The sequence below is a fragment of the Lepeophtheirus salmonis genome, chromosome 9, assembly GCF_016086655.4.
Source record: "Lepeophtheirus salmonis chromosome 9, UVic_Lsal_1.4, whole genome shotgun sequence".
Taxonomy (NCBI): Eukaryota; Metazoa; Arthropoda; class Copepoda; order Siphonostomatoida; family Caligidae; genus Lepeophtheirus; species Lepeophtheirus salmonis.
Window position 1 is genome coordinate 26,200,237 of NC_052139.2, and position 23,743 is coordinate 26,223,979.

The 23,743-nt window shown below is 33.9% G+C and overlaps 3 protein-coding genes and 1 long non-coding RNA gene across 4 annotated transcripts in view; 3 read left to right on the forward strand and 1 right to left on the reverse strand.

Moving 5' to 3' along the window:
• Positions 1-1,456, forward strand: part of LOC121124798 (uncharacterized) — a 93,375-nt gene extending 91,919 nt beyond the window's left edge. Inside the window, exon 6 of the mRNA XM_040719998.2 lies at positions 65-1,456. Within this exon, the coding sequence (XP_040575932.1) occupies positions 65-1,148 (1,084 nt within the window). The 3' untranslated portion in view covers positions 1,149-1,456. The remainder of the gene's footprint in view (positions 1-64) is intronic.
• LOC121124799 (mitochondrial protein C2orf69 homolog) lies at positions 1,171-15,742 on the reverse strand. Its single transcript, XM_040720000.2, has 3 exons — positions 15,360-15,742; positions 13,749-13,839; positions 1,171-2,007 (listed from the first exon to the last, which is right to left on the reverse strand). Exons 1-3 carry the CDS (start codon positions 15,510-15,512, stop codon positions 1,460-1,462), a joined length of 792 nt encoding a protein of 263 aa, XP_040575934.1. The 5' UTR covers positions 15,513-15,742; the 3' UTR covers positions 1,171-1,459.
• LOC121124800 (uncharacterized) lies at positions 10,281-11,536 on the forward strand. Its single transcript, XR_011781819.1, has 2 exons — positions 10,281-10,633; positions 11,250-11,536. It is a non-coding gene; the product is annotated as an uncharacterized lncRNA (long non-coding RNA).
• A 379-nt stretch (positions 15,743-16,121) lies between the features above and the next one.
• LOC121124902 (uncharacterized) lies at positions 16,122-21,604 on the forward strand. Its single transcript, XM_040720103.2, has one exon. The coding sequence runs from the start codon at positions 16,369-16,371 to the stop codon at positions 21,301-21,303; it is 4,935 nt and encodes a 1,644-aa protein (XP_040576037.1). The 5' UTR covers positions 16,122-16,368; the 3' UTR covers positions 21,304-21,604.
• Positions 21,605-23,743: the final 2,139 nt, after the last annotated feature.

The window sequence follows — 23,743 nt, forward strand, 5'->3', positions numbered from 1 at the left end:
GTAAATGTTTTCTATTTAACTACCTAGAAAAAACTTTTATTTACATTGAAATGTAATATTATAGGTACGTGGACTCGGATCCAGTCTGGGCTGTACATCTTGAGGGTGAAATGATCCGAGGAAAACATGTTGTAACATTTAGGGCAAGAAGTCCTGTTAACCCAAAGGAGTCTGCGACTTGTCAAATGTTAATACATGTAAAGGACGTGATCCCGCCCACAGTACAGAATTGCCCTAAATCCTTTATCGATTACCTTTCTCCTGGTCAAGTCATGAAGAGAATATCCTGGAATGAACCTAATTTCAAAGACAATATCAAAATACAACATGTGATGGCGTCCTTCCTTCCTGGACATTATTTTTCAGAGGGAGCTCATAAAATTGTATATCATGCATCCGATATGGATGGTAACCATGGACGATGTGAATTTACAATTACCCTTAAAAGACTTGATTCCCAATCCAGCGAGAATCCTTTCCTTGTTTTTGTACCTAAAAATGGACACAAAGTCTCTTCCTCAGAGGAGGGATTAAGTTACTACAATTACCATAAGCTTCCAAGTGATCATGGGCTCTTTAAATGCGATAAAGTGCCTTCTTTGGAGAACGGGAAGTTTAATTGTAAGAACCTGGGGCCAGGACAAGAGGGTATCAAATGCATTCCAGAGTGTGATTCCGGCTATCAATTCTATCAAAAATTCTCAAGTCGTCCTCCATCCTATATTTGTAATGCACAAAGAGTGGATTGGGAGTTAAAACGATTTATACCCGACTGTTCACCCGTCCACAAAAGTCAGCTTAAGTCTAACTGTGATGCTGGGTGGGAGTATAGATCCGACGAGGGTATATGTGTGGCCTGCCCTCCTGGTATGTATAGGGATTCAAATATAAGCGTTCTATGCCAACTATGTCCGAAGAGCTATTATTCCAGTAAATTTGCATCAAATACGTGTAATCAGTGTCAGAGGAGTTACACTACAAAAGGATTGGGAAGTCGAGGGTATCGTCACTGTTATCCTAATAGATCTTCTTTCGAAAGTAGGAGAGGAAGAAAGGAATATTTACTTAATAAGAAAAGGAATAAAGAGAAAACCGGGGGTCTTCGATTCTACAAAAGTTGGATGTCCCCTCCTTCGAAGCTAAAGTGATGATTAATTATTATGGACTGAGTTGTGTTTTTTTTTTACTCTGACCCTTTCTTTGTACATTCATCTTGAATTAATGTTTAAAAAAAAATTATGAACACTACTAACAATTATTCAACGCATTATTTTTATTATAAAATTTACTCCTCGTCAACGCAATCCATTAAGAAGTAAAATGAATATCATTTTAAAATGTGTACAACTATTACCATGTTTTGATTGTAAATATTATGATTTGACATATTTAATTTAGAAACTCAAGTATTATTAACTCAAATACACATGATAATAATTTATAAAATATATAAAAACTTTTATTCTGGCTTCTCATCTACAAGAGTATTGATAATATTGAAATGTGCATCAAGACTAGTATCGTTCTCAAAATACAATTGTCTCTTAAAAAATCCGAATGTACTCAAAGTATTCGAGAACACTTCTTCTTCATGACCCACCCAGGGTTTATTTTTGTCGTTTACTTGATAGGGAGTCACCCTGACTTCCAAATCTATATCAGGATAATTTTTCCGAAAGCCCTTCAGAACACCCTCGTCCGTGATCCATGTGTTCTTTTTGCCTCCATGACCCCCATCCAACCATACCATTGACTTTATCTTTGATGTAAAAGAGTCCGGAGGCCTAGAAGACATTTCCATCAAAAACTGATTGAGCACGACGCATCCCTTACTAAAACCAATAATTCGAATACCAGACTCATGATTCGCTACACATTTCACAATTACCTCCAAATGAATAAGTGAGTCATAGTCTTTGTTTTTAAAGGAAGGATTACCATGAGAATCGCATTCTACCCAGTTCGAAAAACGACTAAAAATCCCATCAAATAACTCCGAGGGTCGAACTGAAAATAAAAATAAAAACAAATTTAGTGGTTGGTTTGTAGGTAAAGTCTCGGGGCATTTCACATCAAATTAAACAAAGGGGTTCACCTCAACAACTCAGACCTTGAAAGAATTATTTAGTGTAAATGTGGATTTTTAGCGTCAAACCCCAAACCCCCCAATGAACCAAATGATTGTTTACCAAGATAAAGCGCACTTTTTTTTTTTCAATTGTAATTTTAGGAAAAACTGTAATGTTGACAGCAAATTTCAAATATTATTTTTGATTCTAGGAAGATTATTCTCCGGACTATTGAATATTGTGCCCGCAATTATACTGTATATATTGTAATTCATCTACCCATCTGTCTCATTTACAAATCGGACTGGCCCATCTAATTATCTGCAGATTAAGATTGTGTCAGTCCTCTTTTATTCTATCCAGTCTTAGGCTCGGTCCTATCAGTCCTTGGGACAGGTCCTTGATACTGTCGGTCCTTCGGGCTACCAGTACTAGAAATAAGTGTAAATCAGTCCGGTCCTAATAAAATTTGTCAATCCTAGGACCGATCCTTATTGGTCTTTTATGGAAACTAGAACCGTTGAAATAACGTAGTTATTACTAACTACGTTATTTCAGTCGCCGAAATTTCATCATAATTCATACCTTCCTTCAAAGAAGCAAAATACCAGAAGTTAAAAGTAGGAGGTGTGTGACTAGATCGTACGTTCTAACTCTCATTAATTATTATTTTCTTCGTTCTTATTTTCTTCATTCCTAGCTAGAAATGAAGAAAATAAAAATAATACTAGGAGGTATCGATCCTTAGCACCGTTCAAAGGTAAAAAAGATCGGAGTGATAAAAAAGACAGCTTAGGTAATCAGTCCTAGGACTGATCCAATACTAACTAGAACGGATTTTAAAGAAGAATAAATAAAGTGGAGGGACGTTATCCTGGACCGAACTTCATAATTTTATAGGAATGATAAGCAGGACTGAACTGGACCGGACCGAGACTGATCTGGGTGGATTGCAGTCTTGAGTCCTAAATAAGAACTGACACGATACTGCCGTAGATGGTTTTCCCATCTGTAGCAAAACCGTTGAACATAAATAGCGGTCGTCGAAGCTGTCATTGCAAAAAAGTAATTAGAAATTAGGAGGGATCCTTTATGCTTCTTGAAGTGGCGTTGGAAGTTTTTAATCAGCTTCGAGGCATCAAGTACATACTAAACAATCCGTTGACTCGAAGCATAGGCGATTCTATAGAGGGTTCATTGAAGTAGCGGCTGTGGTTTTTAACCTGCCCATAGGTCCAACTATTATCCTACACAAATCCCGTGTGCCTGGGGTACAATTTAGGGAATTAAGAGTTATTTTATTATCGACCATCAGTGGAAACTATCAACGGTCCCTTAGATCCAGTCAGACCTATCTGTAGATTTGACCAATATAAAGTTGTTTTACATATTTCACTTTACAAATACACTTTGTTTGTTGAAATTGAATCCAAATTGGTTCAGAAGATATGACCATTTGAAAAAACATTACTTGCTTCTGTTTAGTGTTCAATATATCGGGAAAACAATCATTAGATTGAGAGAAAAAAAACATATAAATAAATTTAAGAAAACTTAATAGAAATATTCCTCAAATTCTGAGATGATCAGGTGAAAAATTGCCTTTTTGAGTTGATTAGATACAGAATGTTCATTAGTCAGGAAAAACCTATTTTAAAACAATTACATTAATATGAATATACATTTATAAATATATATGTGAGGGTGTGCCTCAATGATAAAAGTTGGGAATTTGGTATCACTGGATATTTTTTATTTAACTTCTTACTCCTTTAAACAAGAAAATAACCCTCAAACGTCCAAAAAAATTGGTCGTCATGGACGCATTTTTATTTGAACATCTGTAAAATATCAAGAAAAAAAGAAAATTTCGATGTAGTTTAGTTCAAATTATTTATTTGAATCGAGTTAGAGAACTTTTATTTTATTAAGTATCATGGATGAAACATATATTTTAACAAAATCTCATTTTTTGATATAAAGTGTCAAATATATTATTATAAATTATAGATTTATTGTGGATTTATGCCAAATATGATAACTTTTCTCACCAATTTATAATTTTGGACTACGAAAACTGTCAATTAAACTCTAAAAAATACGACCATATATTTTTTATTATTGTTTTTATTTAGACACCTTTTTATAATATCCGGTGATAAGAAAATCCTAACTTTTGTCATTTCAATACAGTCTAATATATATGTATATATATACATAAATGATAAGGAAACTATACGGAATCTGGAATTAACAAATTGGACAAACTAAAATTCGATTTGAAATACATATACAGCAGATTTGGGAAAGTAGTAGTCAATACAATGGAAGCTTTGATGCCTGTAGTTATGAGACAAAACAGATAATCATTTCTATTCTATTCAATGTATTATGTCTTGATGAATACAAATGGCTATTTGAGACATCACTATGTATTATATAGAATAATTGATTTGTTTTTCATCTTTATTGAGGATCAAAAGAATCCATTTATAAAATAATATATTAAAACTAGGGATGTACCGATTCCAAAATGTTCAGCCCATTCCGATATCATCATTATGGACAATTAAAAATACCGATTTCTCATTATGTGCATAAAGGAATTTCATAAACATATAACAAAATGGTTTACTTGTTTATATTTTAATTTTTATTTATTACGGATAAGGAAATAAATTTATCAATTAGTTGTTAATAAATTTTAATCTCAGAAAGTTAATTACTCTCCGTTCTTCGGAGTCAATTAATTTATAGTTGGTTCATATAAGGGAGTTTTACTTTGTTAGATATTTAAAGTCAGCCTCCCATCTAATTTCAACTGCCTCACTAAAAAATGAGATCAAATGGCTTTGAACTGTCTACAGTTCATAATTGAGCTTTATATGCTTGCCTTAGGAATTAAAATATGTATAAATCAGTGCTTCTGTCGAGATTCGTGTCTTTTTTAGTGGACCCGTGACTTCAACTTGACTCAGAAAATATGAACTCGACTTCAGTTCTGTTATAAACAATATTATTAATATTTAGTGAAAAAGTAACTTAATGGCTTCAGAGTAAAGCGCTCAACGCAACTACTATCGTTACGATTTTTTTAAAAGACTCCTGATACAATTCATGGGGCAGTAAAAATATGGTTATTTCAACATTGTTACTCACAATTAAATTTCATATACAAACCTGCGAATATGTATAATCTCTCTATGTAATTTCCTCCTTCTTTTCTATTTTTGAATTTGTGTGAACAAAGTCTAGCTATTTGATTGATTTGTAACCGTCATTTTGTTTCAAAAATGAGATCAAATAAGTCATATTACCTAAATAAATAATTATGCATAGGTATCGGCAGGATTGAGCCAATTCCGATACTTAAAAAAGGACGATTCTTGCCGATTCCGATGTACCGATACATCTTAAATAAAAACCCCATTGTTTTATTATTTAGTATTTATATTTGAATTTATTTCCCATATTATACAATATCATTCATTGTAGGAACTTTAAAAACTTCAGCACTAAACCTCGATAAATATCGTCTTTATAGAAAATTAAATTCTTGCTGAACTAAACCTTTTAGAGGATAATATTATTTTATATATGAAGCCCTAATCATTCATACTTCGAATAAATTCATTTGGCGTACAAACAATTGATACATTGAGGCCTTATTCATTTCAAACAAACCCCTGAAAAATATCTAAGGTTATATACAATTGAATAGTGTTGTTCCAATCCTTATTTAGGACTGCAGTCCCCTTTAGTTCTGTTTAGTCGAGTCCAGTCCTGCACAAATGATGTCCTTGATGACGTCAGGTAACTTTTATTCTTATTTTATAAACAGTTCTAGTACTGACAAGCCGATAGTTTTAAGAATATAAAAATAATAGGAGCGGTCTTAAGACTCGAATGGACCAAATTTATAAAGACTGACATACGGTGCTCCAGTTGTATGAGGATTGGGGGATGCTATCTCCCTACAATGAATATGGTTATTATTTATAGGCTATATACGGGGCCAAGCGTTATTATTTACTCATCTCTATTATGTAAATTTTAAGAGGTGAATGGATGGGAGACATTGTAAATCGTCTTCTTCGAGGCGTCAGTCTGCTCCTCGATGGCCTTCTAGATAATCCCGCGTGGAGAAGCGGGGCTATCTCAATCCTCTTATATTGTGCGCTCATGCTGGAAACTAGGACAATTTTTTCTTAGCAATCGACAGCTAATTATGTGTTCTTAAATATTGCTTATACGAAAATTATAAAAAAAAAAGACTCTTACCCTTTCAAAAGTGGACTAATAGAGATGAGTAAATAATAACGGTAGGCCCGGAATTATATATTCTCATATTGCGTTAATATTGCAATTTAATCAGCGGTATTTTCAAAATTTCCTCGTAGAAGAAATCCCAACAATTAAAATCAATCGCTGACAATCCCCCTGGTTTGATTTTACAAGACGACCACGCTACCTTTTAAAGCTGTAAGCAATTCATACATCATTTCATTAATCTGAATTATTCTAACAATACTACGGTAGTTACTTCTAATAAAAAACGTAGAACACTCTTGGGTAGGGTTGTCAACCATCCCTTGAAAAACTGGAAAATGAGTGGAGCAGCAGTTTTACTCTCTTTTCACTCAAAGACAAATAACTCCTCACTTCAGCAAGATCTCAGAAGAAGTACAAGTGGAAAAAGTTGGCTCTTCACATATTGTGGCACTGAGTTTTTTTTTGTTTTTTTTACTACAACACTTGCCTTCTGTCAAAGTCTTTGAAGCACAAATATGTTGAAAAAATTTCAAAAGATGCTCTATAAAGGTACTATTTCAGGATGGATGTTCTACTTTCTATCTATAGTTAAATATTAATAGAGTGATTGGGGTAATGGGTCTACTAATTCCTAGTGTTGAATGAAATAACAACATGCCACAACAGGGGCGTCCGCAGGGGGAAGGGTTGTAGCTCCACCACCAAATTAAGAAATTTTTGATTTTTACTAGAATTTGTTTGTGGGTCAGGATGAATATGTTTCACACAAAATTTAATTTGACAATTTTTTTTTCTAAAACATTTAATATTTGAATTTTTTTTTTTTTGTGAAGAGTTGTGGATTTTTGATATTTTTTGATTCTTTCCAAAAGCCAAGCTTCCTCTATATATAATCCTGAGGAAGCCCCCTCACTAGGTTTTGGGGTAAATTAATTTTACAGCAAGTTCTTTTGGTATAACGCTGAAAAAGTTATCCGACCTCTGTATTAATATATACAGTTTTATGTTAAGCAAGACATGTTTTTGAGGCACAAATAAGTTTAAAATGTAAAGCATATATTAAGAAATTGGTCCAATATTAAAAAGAATTGCTTTCATTTGAAACATTCACAAACAAATATAGAAGATAAATTAATCAATTCAATAAGATTTCCAATTGACGATATAGAGTGTATTTTGTATATAAATTACTAAGATCAAAACATTTTGACCTCTACCTCTTGCTCAGCAACTCCTATGTAATGTTCTAATTCAGCTCTCATGGTCTACCCTTAATTAATTTATTAATACTAATTGAGCAAAAACAACTTTACTTTCTTCGCAATTGATATTCAATGGATTCTTAATTGGCGAATCCCCTTTATAAGTTACTAATTTACTACAAGTTTTTATTGTTAAATTTAGAAGGTTGCTCTCACTGAGCTGTTTTTCGTAAAATTGTATTTTAAAAGTAACATTGATTTAACTAAGGAGTCATATAGCAAGCAAGCATAGTTGTATATATTACAAGTAGTGTTGTGTAGGTCCTTATTTAGGTCCAAAGCCCGCAGTATAGTCTCATTTGTTGGCCCTTACAGAAAATAAAATCAATCTTTCGTGACGTCAACGTCTTTTCTTTAATTATTCTGTCACATAATAGAATAAATTATATAACATTATAATGAAAAAAATAATATTTTTGAGCAAGATATATCCAAAATCTTAATACATATTTCATATATCATATTTGCTTAATGAACCATTGATAACTTCCATTTGAATAACTTTTTTTTTTTTAATTTTATACACGTTTAGAAGCTTCCCAGTGAAAATATGAATGAATTTGTAAAAATCCCTTCTATTATAATTCAATTTCTATGTGTTTATTTACATTTTATTATTTATATGGACTTATTTATTGATAATAATTATGTTCGCATGTTTTGATTGAGAATAAATAATAGATTTTTTTTTCTTTAATAATAAACCATCGATATTTTTATGAAAAATTCCTGGACTGGACCAAATAAAAAAGGACCGAAACAACACTAATTATAGGGCTGTGGACTCGCGGATTTACTATTTAATTGATGCTTAATTACTCCGAGCAATGCCGGTTACTACCACTAGTTAGTAATAAATTATTTTTTTATGTAGATTACTGATTGTTTTTGTAATCAAAAGTTGACTTAAACCTATCAAAAGAGTAAAAATACACAAAAAATTGTAGAAAATCATATTTGATTTCGAATCTAATTATCAATTCGTAATCAGACTACAAAGAAGTAGTCTCAAGCACTACTGGAATTGAATATGGAATTCAAAAGTGGTTGTTTTTTGATAAAATCGTATTTTGTTTACTTGTTTAATTAAGAAAACTTTCATAACCTTCTTGCTAATTTAATTCCTTAATTGATTGTAAATCTATGAGAACACTAACAATATTCCTTTACATTGTTAGTTATTAAGAAGCATATATTCTTTCTCAAGCCTCAAGACAAATGGATGGAGATTTCAAAGAACAAAGTCAATGCACATCAGGTTACTTAGAATGAAAATGAAATAACTCAAGCAATTATTTAATGAGAACTTATATCAAGCAATTGTATCAAATATTAAAATCAATGACACCCTCGTATTATATATACAAAAATCCATCAAAAGTTAGGACAGTACTTTCTTTTAGGGTAGAGATACTGTCACTCTGTTTCGTGTGCATCCAGTGGCAATACAAATGTAATCCACACTCTATTTTGAGAAAAATCATTCTAGCTTGCTTTTTTGTGTTGACTCTAACTATGAGATCTGCCCCCTACTTGTAAAGCCTTGTTTTTCAGTTTTTTTGCCTTACCACTACAGAATAAATGACATTTTCCAGATTTTATTGCTTTGATAAATGAACTCCTTTATTAGCAAACAAAGTAACATGACTTAATCCCCACTAATTACCTACTTAATCAATCTAAAGAACCTTAACAATCAGTAACAAAATAGCTCTGCATTGTCCTTCAAGAACCCAACAAATTGAGTTTATTATGGAAGCATCATTTATTCTGTGGAGGCAAGGAAAAAAAACCTGAAAACTTGCAGATAATATGTTTTACAAACCGATGGGAGAGATGAAGGAAATAGAAACAAACCCCACTTGGTTTCTAGAAATAATTTATGCAGACATTACTCCAATGTCGATCCTCAATTCTACTGAAAGTGTAACAGAGAATTACACTTAAACAAGGGCCTCCCAGGATGAAATTTTTTGGGACTTGATTATTTACTTTTTTTTATATCAATAATCCTATTCAAGAAAAATTAAATTTTTTGGAGTTTTTTTTTCAAAATCTATAGTTATTCACAGAAAATTATTTTTTTAGGAAAAAAAATTGAGAAATTAAATTTATAAAATCAATAGAGCATAGTTATCCACAAAAAATTATTTTTTTTGGGAAAAAATTTCAATCATTAAATTTTTTCTAATTTTTTTTATCCATATCTATTCACAGAAAATAAATTTTCTGTGAAAAAAATTTCAAAAATTAATATTAAAATAAAAAATCCATATATCTATTCATATTAATTAAATTTTTTGAAAAAAAATTATAAAAAATTAATTTATATTATAATATATTTGTATTGTAAGAAAAAAATTGAAATATTAAATTTTCCTGTAAAAAGCAAAAATCCTTCATTGGGGGGGCTCTAGCCCGTTGACGCACCTGTAGAATTACACAACAAATCATCATAGTTAGGGGATGTGTATTTTTTTGTTACCCAGTTTTTTTTTTGCAATTGGTAATTGGTATGAATGTTCTTTTCATACACTTTTGTCATTATTAATTAATTCCATAGTAGTGAACTACCTTTTCTACTACATACATTGAATTGAAATTCAATCGCGTATTCTCATAAAAGACAGAAGACAACCTAAAGGATTTGTTGCAGAGTTATAATCGTAAGTCCTTGTTGACTCAGAGTAGAATTGATGATCGACATCGGAGACATTCTTGCCAAACTCCATATTTATTTATTCCTCCCTTCCTTTTTTGTCACAGCTGATTTTAGCTGATGTAATGAAATGTCAACAGACATATATAACATTGTTTAAAGCTAATCTATTCTCCTTTAAAACATTTTCAAAATACACAAGATTTTCATCCCTAAAATTAGGGCAAAAAAGTGCATTTTGGTGTTATTATGTAGGCCTTTTAAATGAAAAGGCCTAGACTAAGTAATACTGTTGTATAAATCCTCAACTTAAAAATAAAGTAATAAAATACATCTGGAAAAAATGAACCCTTGGAACTCAAAATACTCTTGTAAGCTGTGAATTGTAACTTGAAACAAAAATAATTATATCTCCGATGGCAAAATGACTTCAAATGTTTTCAAATATATGAAAATACATTTTACTTTTAAGTTGTCTGTTTTTTTAAACCGTATTAACAACTCAATTTAAAATAATAGATTCTAAGCCAGTGGACTAGAAAATAATCTATATTGAGATTAATATTATTTATTAGATAAAGAGCGGATTTACATATTGTACTAAAACAATGATGAGTTACTACTTATAAGACTAATTTTATTTCCTTCTAAAATATTTTATATCTATATTAGGTCGGGTCATAAAAAGTGAGAGTGATCTTTATTACAAAATCCACTGATATCCTGTTAATATAATATTTATGTAATATTTAGTCATCAGCTCTAGGAATTTGATGTTTATTTTATCCTAATCGTGCAATTGAATTTCCATATGTTTTAATAATATAGATATGGGGCGTACAAGTTAAACTGGGTATACCTCATTACGTTTTTTTTTTTCCCCTTTTAAATAACAAAATCATTTTAATTCACAAATATAGAGAGTTTTCATGTAACGTCAGTATTGTTTATGTCAGTATTTTAACAATAAAAATTATTTTTTCATAGATACTAAGGAAAATAGTGAGCTTTTGGATGTCAAATGGGAGCCTCAAATAAAGGGAGTTGAACAAAAACTGGATATCAAAAATCTATCTTCCTAAATGCCTAGTGTTATTATATATCTTATCCTAAAATGTATTTAAAATATTCGATGACATCGTTATATAACCTTATTTCCATATTGTTAGTAAAAATGAACTGTGCCATGGGAGGAATAAGATATTTGTCTTTAATTATTGTACTTTTCTTGTCCCTAACCAATCCAAAAATAAAATAAAAAATCTACAAATCTAGCCTTTTTCAGGGAGTTTGATTCAATATTACTTTAATTTAATTATAATATCAGGCATCTAGTACTAGATGTTGAGTTTTTATCATTCTTAAAGAAATTTGATTAAGTTATATCAAGATTTATAGGAAATTTATCCATTTTATTTAGTAAAATATGAACTTTAAGCTACCAAGACGGAGTCTTCTTTAATTATGATGCAATTAATGACGTCAGTGAAAACGCTCTATATATTGTTGCTATTATTATATTTTGATCTACATATTACAAATTAATTGGTTATTAAGTAATATTGTACGTACGAGTTATATAGCTGTGGGCATTTGTCTACAGTAAATTCTTCAACTCATTTTTGGTAGAAACTTGGTCAAATGTGGTGTGTCAACAATCTTAAGTAAAATTCAATTGAGCATAAAATCCTAAATTATTTTTCTATTTCAAATACGAAGGTCGTTTGAAAAGTCAGAGAAATTGCCCTACTAGCGCATATCTAGGTTATGTTTAGTTAGTAGCATCCCTTGGAAGAACACACACCAATTTTCAGCCAGATCGGTCCATTTATTTCTGTTTGGCATTCATTAGAATCGAGGATTCGGCCGGAAGGATTATGGCGAAAGTCTTTAAGATTTTTAAGGAAGAATCCTCCTTGACTATCTGAAAAAGGGTAAAACTATCACAGGTGCATATTATTCATGATTATTGGACCTTCAGAAAACTGAGCTCACGATTGCTCACAAAAAAGTAATTTTCCTTCACGACAATGGACCAGCTCACATCTCAGCAGTTGTGGTCGCAAAATTAATGGAAATATTGCTCCAACTATAGATATCCACACCACTAGCAATCTCACGCACTTTCCTTCTTTTTTCATCCATCACCATATCATGGATTTTATCAATGATTCCTGTAGTAGTAACCTCAAGAGGCATCCAATGCCAATATAGCCAATTTTGAAACTACTAATAAACTGTTCTAATCGAAGGTGCAGAGTCCCCAAAATGTTTATCAAGCTTCTTTTCAGTCTCTTGAGGCGTTTAATAAAGACACAAAATTATTTTTCGACCATTTTTTGAAAATCAATCCACTTCCTCGATTCAAACGAATGCCAAACAGAAAGAAATAGTAGACCGATCAGGGTGAGAGTCTTCCAAGATATGCTACTAAATAAACATAACTTCCATATGGGCCAGTAGTGTCATCTCTCGCATTTCTTACGGACTTTTCAAACGACCCTCGTATATCAATGTTTGTGTACAAGTTACAACTTGTATAAGCAAATCGTACAAGTTTCAATTTGTTCTTCCGCAGGGGAAAGAATAATAATGGAAAAAACAATTTAATTATTCAATTTTTTTTCCAAAAAATTAAATAATCTGTTAATAGCTACGGATTTTTGAAATTTTTCTCCGAAAAAATTAATATTTGAATTTTTTTTTTAACTTTTTATTTGAAATTTATTTTAGTTTTTCAAATTTTCTTCCAAAAATTACAATACATTATACAAGAAAAATAATATTTTAAATATAATTTTTTATATTTTCTATGGATTTAAATTTCAAAAAAATTAAAAATTTTATTCAAAAAATATGATTTTTTGTTAATAGTTCAAGATTTTTGAAATTTTTTTCAAATTAATTTTATTTTTGTGAATAGCTGTGGATTTTTGAAATTTTTTTTAATTGATACTATTTCAATTACGTGGTTTTTATGTCTTTATGAGTAATATAATTGTGGTACTTTAAATGTATAATGTGACACAGAATACTTTTTATTAATATCTTTATTAAATTAGTCAAAAAAGACACCATGGACCATATTCATGGCATATTTGATTAACGAATTATGTTCAACTCAAGTAATGTAAATCCTCCATTTAAAATTATTCATGTCATTGTTGGGTTGCAACTCGTACAATTTGCTTATTTGTCAAAAAGAGATTCAAATTGCATTTTGTAAGTTTCCTTGGTCATGTCATAATTCTCCAATATTCAATTTTTCAATAATGGATTTTATTCGTGTATAAACTTCAAAACTACTTAAAACTGGAGGATGGTTCTATAATTTGAATGAATAAAGATTTAACAAAATAATTAGTAGGTGCATGATATGAAAGACTGGACAGTTTTCTTATAAGTGAACAATATTATCATTGAGGAATTTAAAAAAAGAGAAACAATGGTAATAAAAATATTAAGAAATAATGAAAAACTTCTCACCAATGACAATTCTATCATATTCAAAAGCAATGCGTAAAACTTTACAAATACTCTCCAAACATCGCTCCTCTGCAAATTTCTTGGCTTGCGGCTGTAATTAATTAGAAAAATAAAATAAAATTGATTAATATTTAATATTTGATACTTTGCTCTGTTATTAAAGTCATTACAATAATATATAATTAAACATTAAGAATACAATGAGGGGGGGGGGATGAGCCCCATTTTCGACTAAAAGGATTTTGTAACATTTACCTATTATGAGTCTAAAAACGAAAAAAAAAAAAATAATGCAGTCAAACAACAAAGTTAATAAACATTAAAACCTCATAAAAATTAATGACTTATATAATAGAACTCTCAGATTTGACCATTGTAAGGAGTCAAGAACGAGGTACAAAGACATTTTGTAATGCATTTTTTTAAAGTACATTTATAAAAAAAAACACACTGAGTGCATTGACAAAAAATACATCCTTTAAAAAATAACGATTTTTGTTAAAATAAAAAAATATGAACAAAGTAAAGACTAACATAGAAAAAGCGAAAGATTAAATGACGGATCGTCATTCAACAAAAGTTGAAATGCTAGAAAGATTGATAATAAATAATATACCTATAGAGCGTTTCAACTGACGTGAGTAATTGCATTTTAATTAAAGGAGACGCCATCTTGGAGGCTCATAGTTGATATTTTTACTGAAATAAATGAACAAAGTTCGAATAAATCTTGATGAAACTTTATCAAATGGCTTTAAGGATAAAGAAGGACTTAGTACCTGCATTGAATACAACTTTATGCCTATAATAAATAGTGATATTTGAATTAAATCAAAGTAATATGTACAGGAAATCTCTATGAAATATTTAAAGTTGTACAATTTTATTTTTTTGTTTGATCGATTAGACGAGAAAAGTAGGGTAATAAAATAAACGTATCTAATTCTTTCTATTGTATTAGTTAATTATTATCAATAATATGGAAATATATTGTATCACGATGTAATAACATATCTTTAATACATTTTAGGATCTGACATATAACAAAACTAGGCATTAGAGAAATAATTTTTTGATGGTTAAGGTCTAAGTCCTTCTATTTTTTGGTCCCTTTTGGATGTCCAATAATGGACTATATTTCTTAATATCATGATGATAAAAGGGTTATCGTTGTTATTAAACTTGTTTTTTATACCCCCCAAAATGGCCGACATGAACAATGCTAACAACGTCACATAAAAAAGCTCTGGTATTATTTATTATGACTTTCGAAATCCTTTGAGAAAAGAAAGAACCTGCTAGATGAGAAAAGTGCCATTCTTCTCAACAAACAACTCCATGAAGAGTGGGAAGGGGACAAGTGAGCAAGTGAGTGAGTGAGTGAGTGAGTGAGAAATTAAGAGGGCAAACGGCAAACGAGGGAAGAGTTGGAGCAACAAGTGTCAAAGAAATGAGATTCTCTCCTAGATGAGAATGTCAAAGGTCCTTATCCTCATGCTAATAAGACCAGACAGCAATCTTACTCCAAAACGGAAGGAAATGACGTCCCCATCCGGCCAGAGAATCAATAGCATATTTAATCGACCTCAATGACAACAATATTATTCATACTCGAACAAGCATTCGATCTTTCAAGTCTTGAATATCGCCCCCAAAGTATAGGGTCATGATCTGGGAAGAGATATTACCAATTGGCGGGGACTCCATTAGCTCTTCTACTCGATCCTTCCATCCTAAGGCCTTCTTGAGCCTTCGAATCATCATCTTTGACGTCTAGCTCAATATTATATTAATAATTTAATATCAATGACAGTACATTAAAAAATGTACGTCATATTATATAATTTTTTTTAGATGGTAGGCAACATCTTTGTTTGTACATGATCCATTCCACTGGTAGTCTCTATAGTGTACAAGAAATGTTTAAACGTCACGTGACACACGAAGGAAAATGACAAATAAAGGACATGCCGGATAGATCCCGAGACTAAGACTGTTTATTTGCTCCGATTGTCCCGAGACAGGTTCTTTCATCTCTCTTTCAAAAGATGATCAAAGGAGGGAGCTGAGGGAAGGCGTGAAATACAAAATGGCGTCGTCGTCGTAGTAGAAATAGGAAAGGAGAAATTGGCCAGGAAGGCCTCTAACTTTTTTTTTTTCCAATATTGAAAAAAAAGAAGAAAGGAAGAAGAAGAAGAAGAAATCTACCTCCTCGACGATATAATAGAATAAAGCGTACGATATATATATAATGTACTATATACTGACTGAAGAAGGGGGAGAAACGACTTTTGTGGGTGTGCGTTAGTACGTACGTGTCTGTGTGCGCGCGCGATGAAAGAAAGAAGAAGAGGAAGAAACAAAAAAAGGAGAAGTGAAGTTGAGTTGAGTTGAGTGAGTGCGTTGGGAGTGACAAGGACTTACGTTCCCTTCTTTTTTAAAACTTTTTTTTTTCTTTTTAATACGAATAATTTAGAGAAAATTACACATATTATCCCTCTGTTCATCATCCTTATACTATTTCCCGGATTTGTTTTTGATATCGACTTGGAACTTTGCACCCTTTGAGTCTTTTATTGATATTAAGAAAAAAAAAAAAAAATTAAATAGTGATGCCCTGATGGTAGACCGTGGTGGGAATTTCGAGGGATGGTCGGGATCCCCTCAAAGTAATCCCTACCCAGGGCCTTCCAACAACTTCAACTCCCATCGCCAAGTGTATATGCAACAACTACAGAACTTTTCAACGAACTTTGCGCATTTGACGAATGGCTATCCGCCCACACACTACGCACCTTTGCCCGCACATCATTCGCAACAAGGCCGGGAGAGCACGAATCATCGTGTTCGTCTGCCTCATCCAGGCCATCATCACCACGGGCCTCCGGGGAGTGTTCCGCAGCAGCATCATGCTCTACAATACTCTGCACATCATCATATTGAGCATGGTGCCCCTTTGCCCGCTCACATACGCTCCAATCCCTATCAGCCACATGCACATTACTCTGGACCCAGGGGTGGAGCACACTGTGCCCCCCAGGCGACACCCCTTCACCATCCTCCTCAATATCCCCAGCAATATCCTCCCCCTCCAGCCTCCTCCTCCTCCTCCTCTTCCTCATCTCCTTCCTCTTACTCAGAGTACCCGGACAAGTCCTCGCATTTCAACAATGGATACTACAAGAGAGGAGAGTATCCACCCCATCCATCCCATCCACCCCACTATCCACACCCTTCCTCTTCTCCCTATCATCACAATGGCCCCCAACAATTACAATATGAAGGACCCATGAACCTCACACCCAAGTCGTCTCACGAAAGGACTATTCTAAATACTCCCAATTATCAAGCTCCCTCTAATACCTCTGCTCACGCTCCACACCCTCCTTCATCCATTCCTATTCAGAATACTTCTTCTGGTGCTGGTGCTCCTAGTATTAAGGACAATAATTCCGTGACTAAACCTGAAACCATTAGTGTGCCAACTTGCATACCCATTCATGACACCTTCCCCACTCCAACTCATACAATGATTCAACCCTCCGTTTCATGGAAACGAAAAGCAGCCGCTGCTGCAGCAGCAGCAAATGGCGGGGATGAAGAACTTCCCTCTTCATCGAACGCCAAACGGCTAAAAACGGAGGATCCATATACTTTTAATGATGAGGATAGTAGCAGTTGTACTAATGATTCCAAAAAAGATGGCCTTATAAGAGATACCAAGGAAAATACCTTTAAGCATAGCAACAAGAATAAAAGTAGTAATGTTCTTCTACCTTTTCGAGAGGCTGCTGGGGGAAGTGCGTCGGGTCAATCCATCAAGAAGGGGGAACAGGGAAGCTGTAAGTCATCCTCTGAAGCCGTCTCTATTATTCCATTAGCTAAAGATAAACAAGATCTCATCAAGGCAACTACTCCCTCCTCCGTCCCCAAAACAAAAAAGAAAAAGGAGTCGTTGAAACAAGTCCAGCAACAAGTTCTTCAGGAACAACAGCAAATTATGCGAACCAAGGAAGCAGTCGTTGTTTCATCTTCAGTTGAAGCGGCAGCTGCACCACCACCACCACGGGAAAAGGTCAATATGGAAGTACTTCAGCCCCCTCCTCCTCCCGTCCATGATCATCTACAAGGTGGTCGAGGTGGTCGTCTGTGTAACAATTTTCTCAAATCTGGAGATAATGGAGTAGTTCTCAAAAAGGCCTCTCTTCCAACTTATCCTCCCCCTTCAGTGCAGCCACACTTTCTTCAACAATATCATCAACAACAACAACCTCCGCCACTACACAATAGTAATAGCTTCTTTCCTACATATCCCTATGGTGGACACCCATCTCAGCCGCCTCTATATCCCCATCAACAAGAACAACAAACTTATTACCAACCTAATTCTCCTTCTTATCCTCCACCTCGAAATTCACCTTCCCCGCCACCTCTTCAACTTTCAACTGCAACGGCAACAACTGTTGTTGTAACATCCTCCATACCCTCAAAAGCTCTGACTCAACCCACTGTCAAAACTACGGTGTCTAAATCTGAAAATTCGGCGCCAAAGACGAGTAGTAGCAACAGCAGCAGTCTTCCACCTAAAAAAGGAGGAACACTCTGGGCATTGCCTATTGTCCCCAAGTTACCTCAAAAGCCTTTGTCCAAAGAACGCAAAAACAACGTTGCTCCGCCTCCAAAAAAGGACCCTTCTAGTGCCACATCAGTCAAAGATGTTTGGCTCTCAGCATTTGGTGCCAACAAGTCCACTAAGAAGGAGTCTTCCACGAATTGTAATAATAATCATAATAATGAGGAAGAAGGAACTCCCAAGGATCCGACTCCCTCTTCATTGGCAAAGACAACGACTAACGTAGTTGTTACGTCATCTGTGACTAAAACTCTTTCTTCGTCTCCTAATACTTCTTCCTCTATTTCTTCACCTCCAACAACATCAACAATCTCAACGACAACAACAACAGTGAATGCATCAACCACGTCGATTCTCATATCTCAATTGACAGCACCACCCATCATAACGACAGCGGCAGCAGTAACGACTCAGGCGAGTCCAACGATGAAGACGATCCTTACAGGTGTTCCTTGTACTACTTCTATTAAAAGAGCTCATAAAACGTATTTAGACATTCCTCCTGAGTTGCGCCGTCGTCCACGACCTAATTACGGTGGAATCATACACTTTGCTCCTAATTGGGAGAGTGCAGTGAAAATTCATCATGAAAAGTGTCGTCTCCCAGATAAGTTAATCCAAACTATCCATGTCTATCCAAAAATACTGAACAAAACGTCCTCCTTACAAAAATCGAGTAATGCAACCAATTCTTCCGAGAACACAAATTCTCTCTCCGATTCTTCTACTACAAATAACATTTATAACTTTGAGAACTCAAATCCTGAAGATGATCTCTTACCCAAAGGACCACCTTTAGGATTTCGCCAATCTATGTCAAGCATGCAGTCACCCTTTTCAACAGCAACAGCAGAAGTTCCAAGAGCTGTTAACAACATTGTAGACTCAATTTTAGAAAATCGTAAAAAACTCCGGATAACTATGGGGCGAATGTATAAAAAACCTTTAAATAAGGACAGGAAAAAGAGGAGCTTTTCGAGTTGTGAGGATGAGGATGATGATTCAGAGTCGGAATGCCAGGGTCTAATACCTACGCCGGGCCTTCCTCTTCTTACGTCGGATACAACTGATATTTTAATGGGCTCTAATTACGGTAACTTTCGAAGACAAACGCTATTACGGTATTTGGAACTGGATCAGTGTAGTGATTTAAAAGCAAAAATGTTGGACTGGAAGCCTGAGGTTTTTGAAACCAAGACTCGGCGTCAGTCGAACCAAGTTCGAGCAGTTACGGCATATAGAGAAATATTTGGTATTGACTTGCCCGAGCGATTTACGAATGGAAAGAGCTCTTCTCCTATTAAAAAGAAAAAACGACCTTATGTCAAAAAAGTCGGAGATCATAAGGATGAGGGGAAGTTGTCCGAACCGAAAAAGGAATGTGAATTAGAACTGCTTCCCTCACCGCCACCTCTAGTTGAAATTAAAAAAGAAATCATAATTAGTGAAGAAAGTTTATCACCACCATCAACACCTTCTAAATTGCCTCAAACACCTTTACCCACTACTGTACCTCATTTGTCTAATATTAAAGCAACTTCAAAGAGCTCCTCAGTAAAGGTTCCTCCAACCTTGACGACGTCCTTACCATTTGCATCATCTCATAAGCTTCAACCAGCATCGTCTTCAAAGAATAGTATTCCTTTTTCTGCAAAGTATAAAAGGACACCTAAGAAAGGAATAAAGGTTGAACAACTGGATGAGGATGACGACGAGGATGACCTTCGGGAGCCGACCCAAGAAGAAGAGGAACTTCAAGGGGAATTACAAAAGTTTGCTCTTGATTTAATAGAAGATAATCCTAGTTGGGTTCATAAAGTGGTGATTCAAAATCTCGTTATTTGGGAGCCTATTGATCCTGTCCCTTATGTTCAAGAGAAGAAGCCTAAGAAATACTATCATCGAAAGCAGAGGAAAAGGAAATCTGGTATGGATTTCTCAAGTTCTAGTCGAGCAAAGAATAGAAACTCTGCCAAGTCTCGCGATACTTCTCGAGTTGGCACTCCTGAGCCTCAAGAAGTGGTGGATGTAGTATATACATTAGATCAAATTATGTCAGAGTCAAAAAGCTGGGTCATTGATAAAGGTGCTGGGGAGACGATTCTTCATCGTGCTTCAAAGATGGGCTATCCTGATGTAGTTGCTTATGCTTTGGATATGGTGAAAATCCCTCCTTCGATAAAGGACAATGCAGGTATTCCTCCAATTCACAAAGCGGCTTTTCGAGGTCATGGCCACATTGTGAACTATTTATTGCGCTATGGTGAGGATCCAAATAGGAATGTAAAGGGAACTCGCCCCCTTCACGAAGCTTTGGAGGGAGGCGATCCCATGGCTGTGTATCACTTACTTAATTACGGGTCAGATCCTTTGCTGTACGACTATAGTGGTAACATGCCCCTTGATCTCACTGAGGGAGATGAGGATATGAGGAAATATTTGTCAGGGATTCTTGCAGATCTTCATGGAAAAAAGTCTGATCGTTGGAACGTTTCATCTGTTCATGAATATGTACAACCCAACTTTGAGTGTGATGATGACTCTTCGGATAGTGATGAAGGAAGAAAGGGAGGTGTAGAGATGGAGTTTGAATTCAGCTCAAGTCAACTCCCCCCCTATTACCAGTTCAAAGACCATGAAGGACATTTTATAAAAACTTCGGATCTCAAATCCAGCTCGACGACGAGTAGTAAGGGTGGACACAGCAGCAGTAACCTGGAAGGAGGGACTCTCAAATCCTGTTTTTCGATTGAGATGTCATGGGAAGAATTCATAAAGAATAGTCATTGCTGTCTCTTAGGTGCGGATAGTCGACTCTCTACTTCATCTCCACCTCAAACGGGAGTAGTCAAACTTTATCGAGTGGATGAGACTATCAAAAAATTCTTGGGCATATCCTCAGAGAATATGACGTTTCTGTAAGAATCTACCTTGCAGAATATTGTGTACGTACATTAATATGAACTAATTGATGATGAATTCTTCAAACCTATCTACCTAGCTACAGACTCTCGTGTGTGTGTGTGTGAGCGCGCGTCTCTTCTACTGATTATTACATTATTAGAATTAATGATGAACGGAATTTGTTATTCACTCAAATATTTTATAATTATTATAATCATATTTACAATCACATATATTATATTAGATGTGCAATGCCCATGTGTTTTTATAATTTATCTTATATATTTATATATATATATATATTTATCTATTTTTTAAATTAAGTCCACTGATATTACTACTGAATATTGATGAGATAGTATAAAACAATTCATACACCACCTCCACCCCCCCTTTCTGACTTACGTGTACGTACAAAGTGTTCCTTCTTAACATCCATTTAGCATGATTTTTTTAATATTTATTTTGTTAGTACATATTTTGAAGAAAAGAAACTATATATTATTGAACGTTTTAAAACAAAGAAAGGCGGGGGAAAACACCAAAGTAGTTAAATCTTATTATTATTATAGATACTTATAATTGTCTCATTTTCTTTACTTTTTATTATCATAATTTAGATACAAAATCCCGGTCGAAAAGGAATTGCTGCACCAATTAATTAATTAATTATTATTATTATAGTGAAAGGAAATATATAGAATAATGATCATTTTAACAAAACAAACTCAACAATTTATTCTGTAGTCGACTTCCACTCCAATCAAAGGCTGGGTACATATATTTTGATTTTAACCTCTTTTTTTTTTTTTTTAATTGGTAGTCAGAAGATTGAATTTTCTTTTCCTACGCTGTTATCATTGATAGCTCACGTTATTAACTCGAGATAAGTGAACTTACCATTTTACTACATTTGATTTCATTCAAAACCTGATTAAACATTCGTGTGTGCTCATAAAAGACGGAGCGTAACCCGGAGGATTTGTTGCAGAGTTTTAATTGTAAGTCCTTAGAATCAGAGTAGAATTGGGGATAGATATTGGAGTAATTCTGGACAATGTCCTCGTATACTTCCCTCTACCCCTTCTCCCTGTCACAGCTGATTGTAGATAAGGCTGCCAATCGTCCCTTGACAAACGGGACGTACTTGTTCACGTAGTACAGTGAGTTTTAAAAAATGGTAAGTAAAATGGAATCACTGGAAAATTAATTTTTAGGCAACAATTGTTCAATAGATTCCCTATTTCAGGGTAGATGTTCTACTTTCTATCTATAGAATTATATTAATATATACAAATTTATGTGAGAAAGGCAGGTTTCTATTTAAGAAAGATTCTTAATATACTCAGTTATTTTTTTTTCATTATTAAATGAATTGCAGGATAATAATTTGTTTTCCATGTGTTCATGTCACACAAAAATCTTCATCTAATTCAATTCAGGGTCAAAAAATCGGAAAATGGAAAAAAGTTTGTTCCATTGGAAAATGAAATCGTTCCGTATTTAGAAAAAAACACCGATCCTGCACGGAAGTGTCCCTTAATTATTTTTCAGGGAGTTGGCAATCCTAATTGTAGCTGATTTCCCTCAAAGTATCAGGGTTTCCATGTTGATTTTCGGTTTCTTTTTTTAAAAAGCCCAATATTAAACACAGGATTTTCATTTACTGAACATATATTCAGGACTCGACAAACACGCTAGCCCGTAGCTAATAAAAAAACAATCGAACTATTGTAGGGTAAACTGTGTCTAGCCAATTTGGCTATGTTATGCCGTAACTTAAATACCGCACATACACAGGGAATTTCGGGTTCAAATCCTGAGTATATGCCCTGTTTGGCAAAGTAGAATAGACATTGAACATAAATGTTATGGTAATTTTTAAGTAAAATATATATCTATAAAAGATAAAGTTCGCATTATTTTTCTCCCAGAGTTATTTGGAAAGCCCTAGTGGCTAATTTTAACGACTGTCTAGCCCTGCATATGTAACAATTCATTTCCCAAGATTAATTTATGGATTCGCAAATATTTTGCTCTTAGTGTCCATTATAGTGAAGTCAATCTATCAAACCAACCACACCCAGCTTCAACTACAGCCTCCTATAGGACTTTGAAGCTCTTAACATTATTATCTATAAAATTAATTGCGCCCTTAGGCTGCACCCGGCACGGAAGCACACAAAAATTACCACACAGCGTTTCGACATCTCATGCAAAGATTTTGTAATTTTTTTATACAGTTTTGTGACTTAAATCAGATGAGCGCACTTTCATACAGATAGATCTTCTGGTTTCCAAGATATGAAGGGATACACTTGTCCGGATTTAAAATCACGACTCTCTAGATTAAAGGTTTAAACTAATTGTAAGGAATACTTCCTTATATTGTATTAGGGTAATGACCAATTTGTTCATTCTACTACCAGTCCAAGAAGGACTTATAAGTTATAACTCT